Source organism: Megalops cyprinoides, chromosome 3, assembly GCF_013368585.1.
Source record: "Megalops cyprinoides isolate fMegCyp1 chromosome 3, fMegCyp1.pri, whole genome shotgun sequence".
Classification (NCBI taxonomy): domain Eukaryota; kingdom Metazoa; phylum Chordata; class Actinopteri; order Elopiformes; family Megalopidae; genus Megalops; species Megalops cyprinoides.
Genome location: NC_050585.1, coordinates 36,474,694 through 36,497,015, shown reverse-complemented (window position 1 = coordinate 36,497,015; position 22,322 = coordinate 36,474,694). Strand labels below are relative to the sequence as shown.

The 22,322-nt window shown below is 43.0% G+C and overlaps 2 protein-coding genes across 5 annotated transcripts in view; one reads left to right on the top strand and one right to left on the bottom strand.

Moving 5' to 3' along the window:
- Positions 1-10,787, top strand: part of trim3b (tripartite motif containing 3b) — a 33,058-nt gene extending 22,271 nt beyond the window's left edge. For 3 of the 4 annotated variants that reach the window (XM_036524733.1, XM_036524731.1, XM_036524732.1), the window contains 12 exons: positions 1,586-1,767; positions 2,919-3,159; positions 3,475-3,626; positions 3,943-4,123; positions 4,420-5,149; positions 5,335-5,438; positions 5,891-6,058; positions 6,159-6,327; positions 7,745-7,804; positions 8,389-8,459; positions 8,747-8,887; positions 9,703-10,787. In XM_036524733.1, the coding sequence (XP_036380626.1) occupies positions 1,622-1,767; positions 2,919-3,159; positions 3,475-3,626; positions 3,943-4,123; positions 4,420-5,149; positions 5,335-5,438; positions 5,891-6,058; positions 6,159-6,327; positions 7,745-7,804; positions 8,389-8,459; positions 8,747-8,887; positions 9,703-9,855 (2,316 nt within the window). In that variant the 5' untranslated portion in view covers positions 1,586-1,621 and the 3' untranslated portion in view covers positions 9,856-10,787. The remainder of the gene's footprint in view (positions 1-1,585; positions 1,768-2,918; positions 3,160-3,474; positions 3,627-3,942; positions 4,124-4,419; positions 5,150-5,334; positions 5,439-5,890; positions 6,059-6,158; positions 6,328-7,744; positions 7,805-8,388; positions 8,460-8,746; positions 8,888-9,702) is intronic. The other variant, XM_036524734.1, reaches the window with a different exon arrangement.
- A 3,498-nt stretch (positions 10,788-14,285) lies between these two features.
- trim47 (tripartite motif containing 47) lies at positions 14,286-22,052 on the bottom strand. The gene is made up of 8 exons (XM_036524484.1): positions 21,846-22,052; positions 21,336-21,556; positions 20,497-20,542; positions 18,977-19,072; positions 18,588-18,812; positions 16,537-16,559; positions 16,323-16,438; positions 14,286-15,799 (listed from the first exon to the last, which is right to left on the bottom strand). Exons 1-8 carry the CDS (start codon positions 22,032-22,034, stop codon positions 15,270-15,272), a joined length of 1,446 nt encoding a protein of 481 aa, XP_036380377.1. The 5' UTR covers positions 22,035-22,052; the 3' UTR covers positions 14,286-15,269.
- Between the last annotated feature and the right edge of the window lie 270 nt (positions 22,053-22,322).

The window sequence follows — 22,322 nt, the reverse complement described above, 5'->3', positions numbered from 1 at the left end:
CAGATGCGTGCAATTGTGTCATTTGTGCAAATAATACATCTGCTCTTGACTCACCTTTGCAAAGTATTATTGTAATGCTGTACACCCCAATAATGCCACATGTATTATTTTACAACTTTATTGTTTTACTTTTTATTTATTTATAAAAATGCTTTAACTGTATCCATCTACCACGTGCCATTTTTTAATATATATTTTCACAGTAGACAAAACCTTAAATGTGTCTGTGTCTCAATAATTAATGAGGATGAAAACTACCCAGCAACACATTTTTGCTACCACCTCTCTCAGTGTTGACTGGCCTGCTTAGTGAATCTTTCTGGAGTTGACTGTAGCCAAGCATTTTAGACCATTTCTCTCATGATTATTGTGTGGAAGATGAAGACCTCAGAACTAGTTTTCTGCAGTTTGGTACTCTTTCCCCCACAGTGTGGTTGATTGGATACGATGGGATCATGAGCATCGGTGTCAGGTGTCATTCCTTACACCAGGATCAGGTCACCTTCCCTGGCAATCTCCCCCGAGATTCTGGGAGGAAACCCAAGCATTCACGCTGTGGTCCTTATACCACGGGTTGCTACAGGTTCCTACGATCTACTTACAAGCAGGGAAAAAGACCCCATCCTGGGCCCTGTTAAATACAATTACATCAGAGAGGCAGGAATGCGAGATAGTGGAGAGGTTCCGGGCCCTGAGCCAGTCTCAGCTGCCTGCCTGCTCTTTCACAGAAGTTTATTTCCGTAAACGTTTGCTGAGAAAATCACCCCCCCCCCCCCCCTATACTATAACATGTTTACCTTCACATGTCCTTACTTACACTCTTGAGCCACATGAAAGCAGTGGTGCCTTGGCCTGCGGTTTCACCTGGTTTCCTCCCTGAACAACAACAACAACAAAAAAAGTCACCATTGTGGCTGACATTTATTGTCATATTACAATGCCTCTTACATGGTTTATTACATCTTTTCTGTTGATTAGAACATAAATCAAACTCAGAGATGTTAAACTGCGCAGAGAGTGTCATTTTTTATAGGCAATACATGATTAAGGCAGTAAAATTGACTGAGTGTGAATAAATAATGTCAAATTACAGAGTGAATCATGATAGCTAGACTGGCAGCTAGATAATCTTCTTGATATTTGTGCTTTGGCTCCGTTTCCAAATATATATTCTGTTGATGCATTTTATACTTGCGTTTCATGCTTGATTTGTTAAATACATAGTGGGTTGATTGAATGGTTCAATCAATCAAGAAATGTTTCACCAAGTGAGAAATTAACTGAGCTCTGTTGCAAATATAGTACTTCATAATCTTATGCATGTCATGTGTGTTACTTTACATTAAGATACTGTGATTGTTGATGTATTTTATATCAGGGAACAAAGGCTGTTTTTGTGATGAGGATGTTGCTGGGTCTTATCGTAAAGTAACTCATCAGTAACACATTGTCTGATCGTACTAGCATTCACAGATGACTCTCTGGTTCTGTTGAAGAGTGTCACACCAGCCTGGTTTTAGGGTACAGAGACGATGCCCTGTTGCAGAGAGGTGACCAGGATTGTCTCCCCCCTTGTTTTCGGCAGGTTAACCGGTGTCCGCGCCCCTGGCTTCCTCCGTGAATGTCTGTCACCATGGCCAAGCGCGAGACCGGCAGCACCAGCCCGGTGGTGCGGCAGATAGACAAGCAGTTCCTGGTCTGTAGCATCTGTCTGGACCACTACCACAACCCCAAAGTCTTGCCCTGCTTACACACCTTCTGCGAAAGGTAGGTCCTGGATCTGCCACCACAGTCCTTCAAGTTAGCCCTCAGCACTTGCCATGGGCAGGATCAGTAGTGACCACTATGCGCCCCAACTCCGATCCCACCTGGAATGCAACACATGGCCTGGATGCACTGGATAAGCTCCCTCACACTTTCACTGTTAAAAAGCATCTGCACCATGTCAAACCCAAACTGTCATCTGGCATTTCAGACTGCAACACTATAAATGGGGTTTTCTTTGGTTACAGAGAAAGCAACAAGGAGCTAACTCCTTATCTCCTTATTCTAAGAAAATGATCTAAGCCGAAGGACTATCAGAGTGTTATGATGGAGTCCAAATTAGGTGCTCTTTGAGGGGTGCACAGACATGGCATGGAGGGCAATAAGAGAGGGAGCTTAAATGTAGTTCACTGTGTGGGGACAAAACTGATGGCACCAATGCTCTCACCTACAAAAAAAAATGCTGCATGGCGTTTGGCAGATGCGCCCCTGGCCACGGATGACGTCGCCCGCGAGCTATCCAGAGCGTCGGTAAGCGCATTGTTGACGGCACAATGCTGTCCACAGCCTGCAGCTATTTCCAACGCTCCGATTCTCTCATAGAACAGGAATGCGTGCATCACTCACGGGCAGGCCCTTTTATATGCTCGGCTCGGCTCAGCTCGGTTAATTGACGACTGCCCTCAATGCCCGCATCGTGCCGTCTGAAATGCTTCCACAACAAACATACATGCGTTCTGCATTAAGAGCCATTTCCCATCTCAGCACAGAATGCCTAATGACAGCCGACTGACTTTTCTGGCCCTTTCATCATTTACTTTACATACTGTCGGCACAGCTTTTGCAAGAGTTTGCCTGTGTGGAGAAATATGAAAATTTTAGAGTACAGTATTTTATGAATATTGCAAGGGAGGAAAGGGCATGGCTTGATATGGAGACTAAAGTGGTTGGATACTGACTGTCCAATCACAATGTATATAATTTTAAAGGTAAGGACACTTAAGCATACTCAGAGACACAGTGAAATGCTGGAATCAGAAGAAAACTACTAGGTAGGAGAGCCCTTGATATGTGCCAGTTCACCCATCTCTCTCTTTCTCTCTCTCTCTGTCCCTCTCTCTCTCTTTTTCCTCCCTTTCCCTTTCTCTCTGCAGGTGTCTACAGAACTACATTCCTCCCCAGTCTTTGACACTGTCTTGCCCCGTGTGTCGGCAGACCTCCATCTTGCCCGAGAAGGGTGTGGCCGCCCTGCAGAACAACTTCTTCATCACAAACCTGATGGAGGTGCTCCAGCGGGACCCCGAGTGTTCGCGCCCTGAGGCCTGCAGCGTCCTGGAGTCTGTCAGTGCTGCTGCTGCTGGCAAGCCCCTGTCATGCCCCAACCACGAGGGCAAGGTAAGCCCCTGTCCTGACATTAGGGACCATCAGAAGCAATATAATCTCAGATCTGCCCTGACCACTAAGAGTAGCAAGACCCCTAATGCTCTAGACCAGTAAGAATGGTAGGCCAAAGACCACAGCGACTTCATGTCCTGCTTTTAGCTTACCAATGCAGTGACAGGTAGGGAGGCGTGAATGCAAAAAAAGAAAAAAGTAATACATGATTCCTTCGCCCCATACTAGTGATTTAACAGTATATCCGTCTCCCCTGGTTGACCTTAATGCACAGTTTTAATTTCACCCTGGCTTGCACTATGGCCCCATCTACAGGTGATGGAGTTTTACTGCGAGTCGTGTGAGACAGCGATGTGTCTAGATTGCACAGAGGGGGAGCACCGGGAGCATGTGACTGTCCCTCTACGAGACGTCCTGGAGCAGCACAAGGCAGCATTGAAGAACCAGCTGGATGCAATTCGCAACAGGTACAGTCTCTCACATTAATAACAGCTCCAAACTGGGCCCATTAGGTGGAGTGTTTAGGTTGTGAGATTGTGCAACGTAAATTTGTTAGTGGATATGTACATTTACAAGCATTGAAAGAAGATTGGCAGCTTGACATGACTATAAAATTAATGTAGATGTGAATCCATAATTAAAATTTAAAATGTTTGAATCTGCGAATGTCACATTTGCAAGTTTATAGTTTTTGATTCATACATTGGTCAGGGTTTTGACTGAACCTGTCCTCTCATCTAGCTGTGTTTTGCACTTTGACCCCCTTCTCTGTCGTACCGTCAGGCTTCCTCAGCTCACAGCAGCCATCGAGCTGGTGAACGAGATATCCAGGCAGCTAACAGAGCGCAAGAATGAGGCAGTGAGTGAGATCAGCAACACCTTCGAAGAACTGGAGAGGGCTCTGCACCTGCGCAAGAGCGCGCTTATCAGTGACCTGGAAAACATCTGTAGCGCGAAGCAGAAGGTCAGTCCTGTTCCTCCTGTCTTCCAGCATCCTTCACTTTCTCCCAGCATCCTCTAAGTGGCACTCAGTCAGTTGACCTTGTAAGACACATACAAGCTTGGTAGCTCCAAATACAAGGTCAGTAGATCCAAACAAACCCATTGTATTTTACATTCATCGTACTGCTGTAGTTGCTTTTTAAAGGTGTGGTTTGGAAATAAGTAGAGCAGATGTCACAGTATTTGGCTGCAGCTGACCTGCTGTGGTTTTGGCCTGTGTTTTGGGTGTAAAACTGTGAGACTCTGACTGGCCCCCAGGTTCTGCAGGCCCAGCTGGCCTCCCTTCTGCAGGGGAAGGAGCACATTCAGAGCAGCTGCAGCTTCACGGAGCAGGCTCTGAACCACGGCAGCGCCACCGAGGTCCTGCTGGTGCAGAAGCAGATGAGCGAGCGGGTCAGCGCCCTGGCCCGCCACGACTTCCCCGAGCAGCCGCATGAGAACGCCCACCTGGACTGCCTGGTGGAGACGGAGGGCCTGCGCCGCTCCATCCAGAACCTGGGCGTGCTGCTGACCACCAGCGCCGTGGGCCACACCAGCGTGGCCACGGGCGAGGGCCTGAGGCACGCGCTGGTGGGCCAGCACACCTCCGTCACCGTCACCACCAAGGACAAGGACGGCGAGCTGGTGCGGACGGGCAACGCCGTGCTGCGGGCCGAGATCGTGGCTGCCGATGGCGGCTGCACCGAGGCGGAGGTGGTGGACAACAAGAACGGCACGTACGAGGTGGGCTACACGCTGCGCTCCGAGGGCGAGTTCTCCTTCTCGCTGCTGCTGTACGACCAGCCCGTGCGCGGCAGCCCCTTCCGATTGCGCGCCATCAAGCCCTCCGACGTGCCGCAGTCACCCGACGACGTCAAGCGGAGGGTGAAGTCGCCCAGCGGGGGCGGGGGGCACGTGCGGCAGAAGGCCGTGCGCCGGCCCTCCAGCATGTACAGCACCAGCAAGAAGAAGGAGAACCCCATTGAGGATGAGCTCATCTATAGAGTGGGTGAGTCCAGCTGTGTGCACCTGCCTGATGTAGAACAATGGACTCCTTTTAGATAGTGCCTTTTTTCTCTTTCATGAATCTATATGAAGGAGCTTACCGGAGCTAAATGGTTGGTCATTTACCCGAAAGTGTCAGTTATTGATAATTTAACCTCATGTCATCTCCTGTTCCACTGTGTTCCTCAGGTACTCGAGGGCGGGAGAAAGGAGAGTTTACCAACCTGCAGGGCATCTCTGCCTCCAGCAATGGCAGGGTTGTGGTGGCAGACAGCAACAACCAGTGTATACAGGTCAGCACATTCTGCAGGGCAGGTGCATTACCTAAATCTCAGCAGTCCCTAGGGCTATTTTATTTGAGCAGACTCTCTCATTACTCTCCAATACCCAGGAAATGGATACTGACTGTAAATCTGAAAGAGAATTTTAATTTACAAATGTACTAAATGACTATAAATTATTGTAGAATTTTCTGTCGTCTAATTTCTGTAGTGTTTTAAAAACCACAGCTGATTTAATTGAAATGATTTTCAGTTTCTTTGAGATCAACAATAAATCACATTTGTTGTTTTTTTATACCTGATGAGATCATAATTGAGCTGTTTGTACCTCCTGAGTTCTTGTGATAATGCACACTGCAATCTCTCCCTTGGCATATCTCATATTGCTCTGACTCATATCTCCGACAATGTTCCTGTACAAATTTTCAGTCACATTGATAGTTTTTTACCTGGTCTTTTTGAAGGTGTTCTCCAATGACGGCCAGTTCAAGCTAAGGTTTGGGGTCAGAGGTCGTTCTCCTGGGCAGCTCCAGCGTCCCACAGGTGTCACTGTTGACATGAATGGAGACATCATCGTGGCCGACTATGACAACAGATGGGTCAGCATCTTCTCCTCTGATGGGAAGTTCAAGGTGAGAGCTAGGATTAGTAGTGGAAACCACTGTGACATATCTTCAGAGAATCTCTGAGCTGTGGAATTGAATGCCATTGGCAAACATCCTTCATTTTCAGAATAAAATCGGCGCGGGCCGTCTCATGGGCCCAAAAGGCGTGGCCGTGGACCGTAACGGCCACATCATCGCCGTCGACAACAAGGCCTGCTGCGTCTTCATCTTCCAGTCCAACGGGAAGCTGGTGACAAAGTTTGGAGCCAGGGGGACCTCCGACAGGCAATTTGCAGGTACAGAGGTGATGGCTGCAGGCCTCGGGGTTTCATGAGGAACAGAAGACGCTCTTCAGGTCTTTGGGCACCAAAAGACAGCGACCACTGCTGCTTTCCATTTTAGGGGGGACACACAGTAAACTGAGCTGCCTGCATGTGACTGTTTAAGAGAGCTTGTAACTGAAGATGGTTTGCACCCAGCGTGGGACTATCACCAGCTTGCCGGCTTGCTTACCTTGCAATTCTGAGCCTTAACATTGAACTCCATGTAACAAACTCTAACTTAAAGATAAGTATTAAAAAGTGAAAAAGATCAGATGGAGAAAGTTTATCTTATGGTTAGAACGGCAGAATCTTTATATTCCATCTAAGACAGTGGAATTACTTCCATTTCCACCAGCGCTTTTATAATTACTTTTTTAATCTGAATGGCTCTGGGATAAAAAAAAAAAAAAAAAAATCAACTTCAGAAATTACTAGTGCATCCCAATTTGGCAGGAAAAAAATTGGCACTGAAATATATAAACATTAATAACAGTATTATTAGTTTTTTCCATTAATGGCCATCTTAAATGACACAGCTTATGAATGTAACCATGCAAAGTGCCTCCTCATGTCATAAAACAGGAGTGATGGGCCAGATTTACCAAGGCTTGAGTACCAGTGTTGAAAAGCTTGAAACTGTCCACCTGTCGTCTGGTCTTCTGTGGCTGTTCTGTTCTGTTCATTCATTCACAAACGTGTCAGCCGTTTTTATATTCATTTATTCATTTTATGTCTAATTTTCATTGGCATTGCATTATTTCCTTTGTTGCCATCTGTAAACCCTTCAATTTCTCCCCTTCTGAGCTTAAGATCTAGACCCACCTTCAGGCCCTGACTAAAGTAGAACTCGGAAATACCTGTTTGATCACCAGGTGTCTGAAGTAGAACTACTAGTTCTTTTCCAAGTGTAATAAAGAGAAAAGCTAGCTGCCTTCTGTCAGTGTCTCTCGCATTATTGTGCAGACACCAGATGGATGAAGATTTTGACTAGGCCGGAGCCTAAAGTTCCCTCTCAGTCTCTGTAGTTGTTTCTTTTGTTTTCTTTCACTCCCTTCTTTGTCCATCTCTCCCTCCTTCTCTGCCTGGCCTTGTTTGGCTGGCTCGCAGAAAGCCTAATCTATCTCCTCTGTTGCCAGTTATCAGCCCTTCCAGTAGTCTTCAGTCTTTAGGAGTGATGGTGCCATGCATGGAAGGCACCAGCCTTGATTAATGGTGAAGGTATACAAACAGGCTGAATGTGACTGGCTGAACGCTGACCAATGAGGATGCTGCAAATGCTTATCCTCTGCTGCAGTTTCTGATGGAAGGATTTCCCCATCATTGAGGCCCTTTTTTGGTGTTGGTCTTTCGTTTCTGACTTTATCTTTGTTTTTGTTTTTATTCCTTTTAGAAAAAAGTGGTGCAAACTTTGCACTGGAGCAAAAACTTAGTAAATCTGGCCCTGTGTTCAGTAAGTATTGTGTGCGTACATCTGTAAATTCAATTCCTAAATGACATTCTTTCCTCTATTATGCTGGAAAGAATTATGGATAAGCCTGTGCATCACCCCTTAGTTCATTAGACCACTCACTGTAAGTATAAGGACACATCTGAAACAGCTTTAATTAATTCAATAATTCTAAATTATTGTAATCATTAAGGTATTTACAATGTATTAGAGGCAGTGATTGTGTGATCTTTAATTTTAGCTCCCAGGTACAAAAATGAAGGGAACGAAGCTAAATTGATAAAATCTAATCAATGTCTTAATTTCAGTGCAGCACTGAAATTGCTGTAGAATTCTGTAGAATAATTTATACTAAAACAAGAAACCTTTGGAGGGGAAAAAGTAGATTAAATAGTTACATACGTTACTTACAACCATTCACCTTGGAAAGGAATTGAAATGGTTCAATGAGGGGAAGTTGATTCAGACACCACTTCCTCTCAGACCATATGATGTCACAATGAATTTGCTCTCTCTGTCCTTATCCCCCACCCCCTCTCTCTGTCTCTCTCTGTCTTTCTCCACCCTTTCCCCTGCTGTGACTCAAGGCCCACACTTTGTTGCTGTAAATAACAAGAATGAAATTGTGGTGACCGACTTTCACAATCATTCTGTCAAGGTAAGGCTGACCATTTAGGCTAAAAATTGTTAAAGTTTTATTTATAGATTTTCATCCTTGTTTTTGAACATTACCCATTTATATACTTGGATATCTTTTTGCTTTCATGAGAAGTTCCAATTAGTACTGGTAAACTTTATTTAAACTTTAAACTAATATTCCATGTTACTATTAAAATAATGTCTGGCCCTGTATGAATAAATGAGTTGACTAAAGAGGACATGGCATATCCAGTGGCTTTCTCGGGATATGGGACAGTAGACTATGCATCTGCTTCATCTTCTCAGGTCTACAATGCTGATGGGGAGTTCCTTTTCAAATTCGGCTCTCACGGAGAGGGAAACGGCCAGTTTAATGCCCCTACTGGGGTTGCAGTTGATGCCAATGGGAACATCATTGTGGCAGATTGGGGAAACAGCAGAATACAGGTAAGGGTCTACATGGTGCACCAACAGACGGTCGACAATGGGGGGACTGTAAGTCTCTGCCATATGTTCAGAATCACACAGTAATCAGTCACTGAAGCCATATTTTAAACATTCAAATTTACATTCAAACAAAAAACATTCTTCCTTATTTTCACTTTTATCCCGACCATGTTCAATGGTGAAATAGTGCTTGGCTATGGTATGTGCTTGCTGAGAAGCTAGGTCAAGTATCCATTTCCCTTGCAGTCCACACACTGCCTTTGCCTTTGGCTGTTCCTAAAGTTCGTACCGAGTTTGGCAAGAAGGTTTTCATGTATTCTGCACCTTCTGCCTGGAATAGCCTGCAAAAAGAGTTAAAACTTCAGGACTTGGTCACGCTCAGTGAATTTAAAGCTATTGTTAAGAGTTGGGAAACAAAGTCTATTGGGAATTGCAAATGTTTTTAGCTGAAAGTTGATTGCTTTTGCACTTGTAGCACTTTGCACTTTCTACTTGTCCTTTGTCTTTTTGTGTATTTTTAATGCTTACGTAATTTTTGTTTTGTCTGAAACTTGGTGTGCTGCTTTTCTTGGCCAGGTCTCTCTTGTAAAACAGATTTTAATCTCAACGGGACAAACCTGGTGAAATAAAGGTTAAATAAAAAATAAAATAAAAACACTATATAAAGAAATATGATCAGCTCAGACCTGCCGCAGTGAACTGCTCAGCATTGTCATACGTACAAGCATGTATCACACTGTACTTTCAATCTGCTGTTGTGACCCGTTGTGTTGTGCTCGCTCTGATAACAGGGTATTATTTGGGGTGTCTTCCAGGTGTTCGACAGCTCAGGCTCCTTCCTGTCCTACATCAACACCTCAGCAGATCCGCTGTATGGTCCCCAGGGCCTGGCCTTGACCTCAGACGGTCACGTGGTGGTAGCAGACTCTGGAAACCACTGCTTCAAAGTTTACCGCTACTTGCAGTAGAGCGGGAGCGGTCATGTCCAGAGTGAGCACTGAGCGAAGAAGACACAAGAAATGTACAGGGTGCAATGATCCTTTCCTTCTCCATGTTTTTGTTCTTATACTTTGCACATCAGCAATGCAGATCCATCGTACTTTCCTGAGCTCTCACTAGAGAGGAAGAAAAAAAGCAACAAGAAGATGCACATTTTGCGCTTTTTCTACGGTGAGGAAGTGAAAGGGCTTTGAGCTGAAGGACTTGCCTCTCTGTCACACTGAAAACCGACACCTATTTCAAGTGGCATTGAAGGATCCAAAAGAATAAATCTGTACATAGGCTTTAGCCTCACCTTCATGTGACTGATCAAGAAGGACAAAAAAAATCTGTAGCAATTGCAAACAAGCTGGAGCGTGGTCAGGCCACAGCTGTCTCCAAATGCATGAAGCTGTAGCTTATCCGAGCAGCCACCAAGAGATACTTTCTTTCACATTAGTTTTACCAGGCTTCAAAAGCTCAAACAGGAGAGATGTGGCAGCCAGGAGGGAGTGCCGCTTTTAGACAGACTTAATAGCAAAATGTAATCTAACCTTTGGAAAAAAAAAAAAAAAATCAGTGATCTCACACGACTGCAACACCATCCGTGCATTTAATTTTGATGTATATTTATATTTATATGCATAAACACATACATCCTCTGTAAATGTATCAGCTGATTAAAGCTCCATGCACCATTGTACAATCCTACACATATTTTGGTAGTCTCCAGTAGTTCAGCTTTACAGTATTTTAGCACACGTGGCAGGTCAGTAGGTCATGTAGGGTTTTTGAGGAGAGGTTTGTAGTACCATATTTCTTACCGGCATCCACAGCACAATGATGCACACTCGTTTTGTGCACTTTTTAAAAAACAAAAAGGAAAAAAAGGAATAAATATTCTTAATTTATTTTCTTTTTTTACATGATTTTATCTCTTACAAATTATTTTTCTAATTTGATGTTTGATTTTATTTTTTCTCTGCCAAATGTCAAGTCCAAGCCATGGCATTGTGCCATACTATAGCTCATTAACCTCACCTGTGGAAGTTTCTCTTTAATGTAGTCCGTTTCAATGACAAAAAAAATCAAACATATCGCGAAAAAAATGGAACCTTCATCAAATGTATTTGCCAAAATTTCCAAAAATGGTTGAAGTTGTTGAACTTAATATAAGGTAAATCCTTGGAAAAATAGTAATATATACGCCTATGTGTATATATAAATATTGTCATATAAAGTATGCTATGTGTATAGAATACCATTGTTATTACTGTGGTGGAAAAAAGTCATTGCCATCCGTATGTCAGTATTCCTATGTTTGCATTCACATTTGTTTGAATGATTACTTTGTGTTCATGGCACCATGACAGCCACACTTATGATCTTTTGGCCTACAGTATGGATAGCGTGTGAGGGTTGTCACCTTTCCTATTGATAAATCCTTTTGTTTTGGTGGATGCTGAATGTTAGCCAATGTATCAGTCAAGCTGTATTTGCAGAGTTAATATGACAAAACTTCATCGTACTGTATTTGCTTTCTTTCTTTTAAAGGTTGTGGAAAGCAAAACCCTGATAGCAAGGTCACTGTTTTGTGTTGTTCTGTTGTTTTCCTAAGGGTAACTTCTTGCATGTTAATGACTCGAGGTAGAACGGTCTGATATTCCAGAGTAGGTCACAGCAGTGGTTCAGCCCTTGTATCCTCCCATCCTAGGCCAGTGTGAATTCATGTTTTTTTTTTGGTTGTCCCACATATTGGATATACAGTAAATGAAAATGTTATCTATTCCACAACCATATCTGTCACAACCAAAACTGTACCATGAGTGTTACTATCACTAATCCTTCCAATGCATGAAAACGTGCTTGGACAAAAACCTGTCATCAAGTGATTAAGAAATCCTGTGTAATACAAGAAAAATCACCAATGTATTTGTTTTACTCATTGGGTTCAACTCAAGCAGTATGTAGTAAAAAATTGTAAATATTAAACTGAAAATATACCCTTGTTTGTCAGCTTTGTAAATTTGTTTGATGTTGAACATACTGGATGGCAAAAATGTGTTTCATGAAACGGGGTCTAAGCTTTGGAAGAATCCAGTCTTCATCACACTAATGCCTAAACATTGAAACAAATGAACGCAGGGGATGCAGTTATATCTGCAATGTTGGGGGCCTGGGCTAAAATTAAAAAGGAGGCAGGAGGTGACAACAAATACAGCAGAAATAATCATGGCCAAAAAAAGGAAGAGGAGACACAAAAAATAATATATAAATCATGGTTAACAAATCTCTTGTCTCAGTTGTGGTCTGTCATTGTTCTTTGAATTCCAAAGCAGACTGCCTTCCAAAGCAGCACTCGAAAAAGATGCCTGCTAACAAATGTCTGGCTTCCTTTTCCTGAAATGTTCAGAGTGTACTTGCTTCCTGGTTGGTTAGGCATAATCCAAGAGAAAATCAAGATATTAAGTTTTTTTTTTGGAAGCAAAAACAGCTTATCCCTTGTCCTAAAGGACATATCAATTTAATATGGGATCTTTTTGGACCCTACAGGGGATATTCTTGTAAGCAATATTGACATCAGTATTATGAGACTGATTTAATGACAACTGTACAGACACCAAGTAAACATTTGGCACCTCAGGTACCTCCTTTCACAGCAGGCAGTGGGGGGAATCTCCAAGTTGCAGGAAGGATATCCCTTGTTCAAAGCATGGAAGACTGTCTGCTTCCTGTTCGGCTCATTATGCAGCTCCACCTGTCAGAACCAAGTAGTGCTCATCGTCTGATGAGCACAATTCCAACAGAGCTTCAAGGACTAAAACAAATACCAGTCCGAAAGCATGGGAAAGATAATGTACAGAGAAAAACACTTTCATAAAAACCCATGTGGGGAAAAAATCTTGAGAGAAAATATTTTCAAAAATGGTCAAATGTTTACAAGTCTCAAAGCCATGGCATCCACAGAGTCTTGCCTGAATGCGTCCTTGGTGGGGGGGCTGTCTACAGCAAACAGGATCCACCCAGGTGTTTGTGCTGTTCTGAGTCATGCTTTCTCTACCCCTAATAAGGTCTTCAGCAGGGCCTATGCGACAGTTTCCATGGAGATTGGAGTCTGCCTGCAGGGTACTGGAAGCCCCCAGCTCTAATGTCAATCTCACCCTCACTGGACTCTGGTATAAAAAAGGTGTTTTTCTGTTTTATGCTTTCTGATGAAACACAGTAATACATTTGTCTTCAAGAATATTGATGATACAATTAAGACTACCGATGAAAAGATATGAATAGACAAAGACCTTGTATACACAGGTGGCTAGGAAGACAGCATTTAGCATCTTTCTTCCACCAAACCTTCGAATGTCTGCTCTTTTCCAGATTTAGCACCTTCAGCAGTTGTGTTAAATGTCTAATCAGCCATTCTAACATTCAATTCTCACGGAACACGTGACTCAGGTTGAGCGGCTATGTGAGAAGAGCTGTATCTGGTCACATTGCAAACTCTCCGATCACCCTCTGTGTCTATGTCACAGAGCTAAGGTCACCACAAATTCTGGCTGCACGAAATTTGAGAAGTCAGCATTTTAGATCATAATCTTTTCAAGTACTGGAAAGCATGAAATTTAAATTACATGTGACCATGATGATATGACACTCTCCTTTGTTAGGCTGTTGAGGTGATTTTTCCATCACTAGCCACACCACAAAGCATAAGCACCAGTAACAACAGCAGTGTATGACAAGGACACCCCAGGCACGGATAACCACCATTCTTTAGAATGTGACAGACAGCAGAGGAAAAAGAGAGGGAAGCTGAGCTTAAGTGAGCTTAAGCACAAAAATGAACCTTCGGATGAAAGGTTTTAATTAAAACTCCTTCATCGAAAGAAAAATAATGCCTTACGTATACAATTATTATGGCAACCTAAAGGATATTTCTCAGTGAACTGCAAATTGTTCTTAAGGATTAGTTTAACACAATAAGTAAATATAAAATACTACTAAGAATACTACTAATTGTGACCTCATGATTTGTGCAACAATACCATATCTAACTCACTTTGGGTTGAAAATAAAACATGCAATTTACTCCCTTTTTCTTTAAGCAATGCCTGTCCACTAAAGCATTGTTTTTTTGGTGATTTGTAAAGATCTTCTCCACCTGTGAACACACTCCCACCTATGGATGAGTACCACCTTGTCACCTAACACCTAAAGTAAAGCACTTCCATTTGAGGAAAATTACATTCAATCGCTCATGAAAATGTTCAAAATGTTTCACTTGTACAGTTACATTTTATTTTCATAGTTGCTAAAAGTACAGCAAAGGAGTTACTTCACCTATTGCATTTTGATACAGGATTAATACACAAATGATAACACGTATACATAATAAAATAGGTTGTACCTTAAAATTGCCTTCATCAATGATCCCTTTATCGGGAATTAAAACATGTTGAGTAAGGTAAAATAAAATGAATTCATAAGTAAAACAAAAAATGATAAAAACACGTTAACACCAAATGGCTTCAAACCTCATCAATATAAACTCATTTGTGTTCAGTTCATGTCGTGTTCACCAAACATCACCTGGAAAAAGAAAAATCAAAAAGGAAGTTTCCCCTTCTTGTCATTTACCACTACAGAACAAGGAGGAAGAGGAAGTTCTCATGGTGCAGTTTAGTGTATGGAGAACAGATCACCATGCCAAACTCAACAGTGTAGAGTCAAGCCGTGAGGGGTGAACACAGTCACCCAAGACGGACCACCGCGTGTAAACAGTCTCCAAATAAAATGTAACAAAATCCATTAAACAGCAGTGCCTGCACTTTGATTTGTGTTAAAGTGAAAACCTTGTATGAATACTTCATTAACATCCTGCTCACCTCATTCATCAGAAATTGAAGATGGAGCCTAAGACAACACAGGTTTAAAAGAACACAATCCATCTAAAAAGGGATTAAAAAATGGCTACAAGAAGTGACTGTATGCTCAGAGGTAAGATGGCACAAAAAATTGACACAATAAGCAGTTGTGACTGTCATTGTATCAATTCATAATTGTTCACAGCTATAACAGTGTCTGTTCCAAACCAGCTATAACAGTGTCTCTTCCAAACCAGATGTAACAGTCTCTGTTTCAAAACTTGCATTCATGCATCCAACCACATTTCTGCATGGCTACATTGGATTACTTAAGAATACTCTTATTTCCTCTATTTCCTATAAACTCCCGGTGAAACAGAAGTACTACTTGTCGCAGCATGGCACCCCACTTGAAACCAGAAAGGCCAATGGCACATACTCCTAAGAGAACTGTTTGCTATGGAGTGGTCAAAAGAAGAACATAAAAGCCTTCTCTGCGTGTGTGGCAGCAGGCCTCTCCTTGCCCTGCAGCCTGTGACACTTCAGTAGTAATGGCAGACCTGCAGCCGACTTCCTGGGTCGTTCTTCCCGGGGCTGAAGAAGGGGTAGACGGGCTCGTCGAAGTAGGCGTCGAAGGTGTAGATGTGCTTCATGCTGATGGCGTCGTAGAAGGACACTCGGCCCATGTCGTAGTCCAGGTAGACGCCCACCCGTGGAGAGTTCCAGTACTCGGCCAGGGATAGGCGCGCGTCCTCCTCGTTGGCGTACAGCCGGTCCTGCAGGCACAGGCTCCAGTAGCCGGCTGAGGGCGAGAGGTTGACGTAGCCTTTGCGGTTGCTGTACTCCGTGGTGACGCCCAGGTACCACACCCCCTTGTCCCTGACGTCCACCTCCCAGTAATGCTGCCCACTCGAGAACTGTGTTGTGGCCAGGACGCCGAAGAAGCGAGTGAACTTCTGCGGCAGGTCCGGCTCCAGGGAGCGCATCTGGCCCTCCTCCACCTTGGTGTCGAAGTCGCTGACGACGAGGCTGGGGTGGGCCGTGTCCGTGTCCAGGGTCAGGTTTGCAGGCCCTGCATCGAATGGAGACAAGGGGATGAAAACTCATAGACTCACAGTTGATTGCGCTGAGGGTTACGTCCATTACATTACATTCATTTAGCAGACGTTCTCACCCAGAGTGACTTCTGGCACAATAGAACATAAGTGTTTCCATTCAAGTTGAATGAGCAACAGTGTCAGACCAGGCTAACAACACTCCCAGAACAGTGTGTGTGAGCCCTATTCTAGCCCTTAAGTTGTGCAACCTGCCTAGAGAAGAGAAGTCAAGTATACTGCCATACATGAGTCACTAGATCACACAATCCAAAACACACTGCAATACTGCACATAAAATAAACAGCAAGTACTACAAGTAGCAGGTGTTAGGGGACAGGGATTGAGGTGGAACCGAGACGCAGTCTGAAGAGGTGGGTCTTCAGTCTGCGTTGGAAGATGGCCAGTGATTCTGCTGTCCTGACCCCCATGGGGAATTCACTCCACCACCTACGGGGTTTAGACCTCCTTTCAGAGAAGGTCCTGTTTGAGGGCTCTCACCAGTGTGCAAAACGTGCATCATCTTCTTCCACACAATGAGCTGCAGAGGGCCGGTGAACTCGTCCCAGTTTGGAGGGTAATTGGTGGCCTGCAGTGAGGTGTACATCTGGTGAGGGCTGTGAGGGGAAAAAAAAGGATGAACAGTTCAGCAAAACACAAAAACAATCTCAGGTCTGAATGCCTCAGGCTGGTAATATGACATGGGAAGAGGTACCTTGAAATCGTCTGGCTCATGGCCTGTAAGGAGGGGGTGAAAAGAAAACAAAAGAAAAAGATTAGATTGCAACAACTGAATGGGTTTAATTTCACGGAGTTAAAGTTCAGGTCTAACCAATGAAGGCATTTAACATTCTGAGCTTAGCCACAAAATGACAGAGGAGAAATTGTTTTAGATTTGTAAAGAATATGGTTTAACCATAATCATTTGCAGTGCAACAAAATTAATGCATTCTGAGCTCTGAATGAAAACATATTTCTCTTCACACAATCAGCAACAGTTCCAAAGCAGTATCCATATGTTTAGACAGAAACTATATTTATAACATCTGCAGTAGAGCTCCGCTGACAGTAGAGAAGGGAGTAAAACTAATCAGTGGCACCTGTGGCAGATGGTAACAATTAGCCATATGATTCAATATGCTTTAGCTGATTAAAGCAATCAAAACATTACAAAATTTAAATTGTGTTACTATTTTTGCTCTACCCCATATCTACAATCAAGCAGCAGAGAAGCAGAACTAAAAATATGAGATTGACTCTATGACAGATTGAGTTTATGAGATTGACTTTTTCCAAGCCATCAGGGTCATGAGAACTAGGTACGTTTCTTATTGAAACAAAGATGCACATTGCATCTCCCAGAGTAGATGTATCCCAATGCAGGATTAGCTATATTTACTTTGCCAAAGACAGGCATACAGGCAAACACGAAGGATCATTTCAAAGCGTAGCCTAAATGAAATTGACCATGACTGACCTTGATTGAAAGATCAAATAAAAATTCCAGTTTCAGTGTTTTCTTCTTTGCCAACTTGCTCCTGTCACTAGAGCTGTGTTAACCTTTGTAACAAGACCTCAGGTACCATAACACTTTATACCCACTGAAGAATAGTGGTGATTATTTAGTGCTCATTATATCAGTAGACTGATTAGTTTGGTAGAATTAGTATGCACAGTGTATAATGTGACTGTGTAGTTTTTAGGCTGCTCACAGAGTTGTGACCTGTGGCCTACTTTCCAAGAGATGCTGCTATGTTGAACTAATCATGCACACAGGCATACTGAAAGTGTGTACGTGGCACAAGGCCGTCCCAACGGTGAGGCCTATGATTTCGAGCACTCATATAGCTGTACAAATCACTCATATAGCTGTAGTTCAGTATTAGGTTAGTCACGCCATATTTAACCATTTGGGATGATCAGCACAACCAAGGTACCTCAGTTCTTAGAAGCTTCTTTTATAATAAAGGTTTTGTTCTTAGGTGATATAGGGATTCTCTACCCGGCTGAACTTTCTCCCACTCTGCCTCCCTTGTCAGTGTCTATGACAAAGGGGAGTTGGGTCAGTGTGTACTCCTTATCAATCTAGAGATACCTTTTGAAGCAATGTTTTTCCAATTAGGCGCCAGACTCTAGGCGATGCAAGGACAGTTATAATTAACCACTCTGGACAGCTCAGGGATGGTATAAGATGTTCTTTGTTCTGCACGGCAGCACAACGCAGCGCGGAGCAGAGTCGTGTACGTGTATCCAGGTGCGGGTGTGAGAGTCACCTAGCCGCAGCAGAGACAGACTGGGCGTGAGGATGAGTGTGTAAGGCGTAAGACTCTAAGTGAGACTTAGTGCATGTAACATCTGAAGCCGACCTTCGTGTGTGAAGTCTTGCTGTATTGAAGACCATCAATAAAAACCTGTTTCTACCTCATCTTCGACCACGGTCCAGACTGAAGTTCTTTGTGTAATAGTTTATTAGTTAGCCTGCAAGAGCATCAATTCACCGAAAGCCAACATCACCTAAATTAATATTTACAGAGATCTGAAATCATTGTCCCCAAGGTTAACGTTTCAGGCCAGAAGCAATTTCTTTTATGATTAATGTATTGATTCATTTGTAAGAACCTGTACATTACTGAGGTATGTAAACAAGTAAAATTCCACCAGAGGCTCAAGTTAAATTTGAACAAGGATTTCATGACATATGGATGTTAACTAAAAATATATTCAAGAGAAATAACTTCCTTAGAAGAGGAAAAAGTCAGTCTTTACCTCAAAGTTTGACTTGCCGGTTAAGTGGTTCTGGATGTCTGCAATAGCTTTGTCTACTGCCACCATCTCTTTTTCAACATCCTTCAAGTTCTCATCGATCATGGTGACAGTTGCCACCTCCTCTGCCTCCAGGCTTGCCAAGAGGTCATCCTTCTCATCCAGCAGGAACTGAACCAGAGCTCCTATGTCATTCTCAATCTTCCCCTTCAGCTCCTGCTTCTTAAGCTGGTTTTACCACAAGCATATATGTCCACATTAACAGCATTGAAAAAAAGATCAAACCATAAAGCTTCATCTGCAGTCAACGCTTGATGATTTAAATGATCGTATATCACATAGGACACACAATTTAGGGTGGACGCTGAGCTGTGAAATGGCCTGTAACTCACTTTGACATTGGTCTTTGCTGCCTCATCTGTGGCCTTCACCCTCTCACACAATGACTTTTGCCATGTGAGCTTTATCAGCCTCAGCCTCAGCTCTCCCTAGGAAAGACAACATGCAAAAGCATTTTAGGAATCCCATGCACATTCAGAGAAAAGCACTCAAAGCTTTATTGTTGGGGGCTGCATCAACCACTCCATCTTTGTAATAAACTGAAAGGCAGCATAACTCAAATTCAGACTGAACTCCTGGGCTGAAATAGTTAGTGTACTACATAACCCTTGAGCGCTTTGGGTTAAGAATACTAAAAAGTTCTTAGGCCTGACAGAATGTCTTGGTTGGTCTGCAGTCTAGAATTCCCCTGAAGTTATGTGGGGGTGGGGGGGAAGGGAAAGCATTTTTTATTCAAATGTGATGATTTTACTGGGGTTTCTTTGAGTCTCTGAGTTTGCAGTTACTGTTGGCTCAAAATGAAACAGTGAGAGAGTGTATACAGCACCTCATTACCGACTGAATTCTACCAACAGGTGCAGTCACCACAACACGCTGTAGGTGCACAACATTATTTCGGGTTCCAATTTTAGCACCGTAGAAGCTACAAGCGCTGTGTCACAAGGAAAGCCCAAATTCCCCACCTCTGAGTATCCAGGTTGCTCTCCTTTTCCCTCTGACTCTCCTACAGCCTACACTTCAGCACCTTCTATTTTCCCACTGCCTTGGATTTGCTGCCTTTCTTACTTCATGTAGATGCAGTATTTGTTGTTACAGCAAAGATAACAACTCAGGGACAGAACCTCAGAGCTGCAGACACAATGGGAGACAATCTTTCTTTGTGAACTTCTCAGATTACAACTGTCTTCACAAGACTTCAATACTTTAGATACAGATAAATAATTACCATATATACAGTTTTGTTTTGAGAAATAATTAAATCATATTTAGTGTTTCAAGTTAGAACGGCAGAGATTTGGAAGACTTTGGTGTAAGAAGGAAGCCATTGGTGTAACACTATTAATAGGGAAAAAATGTTCCTGCTTCGATGGGTCCTAGGCCATGTCCAGTACTATTACCAAATGTGGTGTTTTTACACATCAGTAGTTTTCACTCTTATCTTGCATTTGACATTTATCAGACATGGACTGCCTATGTTTGCAGACTGCTTCCTATGTCTCTTGGTCCCCTACCATGTCCAATAAGGTTGCTAAACTTGACTTTCACAGAACTTCACCATTCTCTCTATCAGACAGGGACTGTACATTGGTACACACTGCTGGTCAGAGATCTAGGTCTTTGGCTATTCTCAATATGGTAAATGCTCCTCTTTCTAAATGACCACAACTTATGTTTGTTTTCTGGTTTGCATGCATGCAATTACTGACCAAAATGATTTTTTTTATCTCTTGAATTGTACCCCCGTGACACTACATTGTAGTAGTTCTAAAGAAAGGCCTGTACCCACCTGCTTGCAAGAACCACATTGCCACTGTACCTTTAAACATGACAACAATTACAGATCTGATCTCACCTTCATGTCCTCAATGACCTCTGGCACAGGAGCTACATCGTGATGCCTTGCAAAACAGAGGTAACAATTAGACTACAGAATAAGAAAGACTGATCGAAAATTTGGCTTGGATCAGTGGCCTATCTACCTTTCAACGAAAGACTTGCAGCATTAAACTAATTTTAACGTTATCTCACAGTTTCACAACTAGACAGCTAAGTGCATTCTAACAAAACAGTTAAATAGGGTAATTAAAATGTCAACGTTAGCTCAGAAACCTCTGCCACTAATCCACCCAACCAGCACAAATCTCTGGCGAAGAGCGACTACACGAAAGCGACCGGCTGAAAAGTTTGCTAGCTATACGATCGACACAAATATGGCAGATAACATTGATTAAAGTTAATCCAACAAGGGAAATTATGAGCTAGAGATCTAGCGTGCTAACTATATGTGACATTTAACCCCAGTGTTCCTAAGAAGTACACAGTGGGATATGTTGTGACAAAATCGAATTAATCTCATATGAAATGACACGTACCATTTCACCATATACCCTAAGGCAAAGAGAGCTAACGAAACGTCGAATTAAGTGGAGCGAGGTCGACTGGCTAGCTATCACAGGCACATGCTGGTAGGGTTACAAATTAACTAGCCGACTTACACACTTAAAGTAGGTAAGGGTTTGTTAGTAGCCTGTTAGCTACAAAACAATGCAGCTAGCTAGCCGGTCAAGCAGCTGTGCGTGTACAGGAAGTCGACCCAGAGATCATGAGGCATAACAAACACATCACGTTATCTAACCAACATTAATGGTGTGTGTAAATAATGCGAAAGACACGGATCGTCAGTAACTATACCTGTGGGCTCTCGATTCACGACAAACAACGCAGATCGGCTTGCTGTCTGTGTGGCAATAGAGTTTAAGTTCTTCACCGTGTCTCTCACATTTGCCATCCAGTTTGGTCGGCTTGGTTGCTGGAGCGGGCGGTTTACTTGACCGCAGACATTCCAGGCCATCCAATTTATCCACCAAGTTCTTTACCAGGTAATTTGTCGTGAAACTTATTTTGCTGAACACCTGTGAAAAGGAGTATGGTGTCTTAAAAATACGCAACAATATCAAAAACACTGTTGTGGGCGACCTAGGCTGTTGTCGACCTAGCTAGCTACAAGCATTGTTACACTCATCAGAACCCGGAAACAATCAACTTGCTAACTACCTAATTTACCAAGCAAACCCAGAAGATGGTGATTTCTACCTAAATTAGCGAAAAACCTCTTAACTGTCGGAGATGGAGACTTGCTTATATCACACTGCACAAAAGATAAACTAGTTAAAGTTAGCTAGTGTTGCTGTAGATTCAAACCTGTCTGCACTCCGGACACCGATACCCAGCGTCATCATCGCCGTTTTCTTCCCAGTGCATTAAAATGCAACCTCGACAAAAGTTATGACCACATTTTAGAATAACGGGATCATCGAAAAAATCCAAACAAATGGGACAAATGAGCTCCTTCTGTAATTCCCCTACGCCTGTCGCTCCCGCAGTCGCCATGTTCACCACCACACTGGTAGAGAGAAGACAAAACAGTGCATTCTGGGATTGTTGAAACGTGTGTTTGCGCAATATTTGTGTTAGGGTGTTTTTGGATCAATGATACGCAGATGCTGCATACGCTCACGAAACTTTATGACATATCGATCAGCCCCAGATAATAGGCAGTCATCCCATCAACATGAATTGAATATCATTGGTCAACAGTAAATTAATTATGATGTCTTTGCACAGTGTTGCTGTAGTTGAAGCGATTCGGATCTGATTTGACACAAATATAGCCTACTC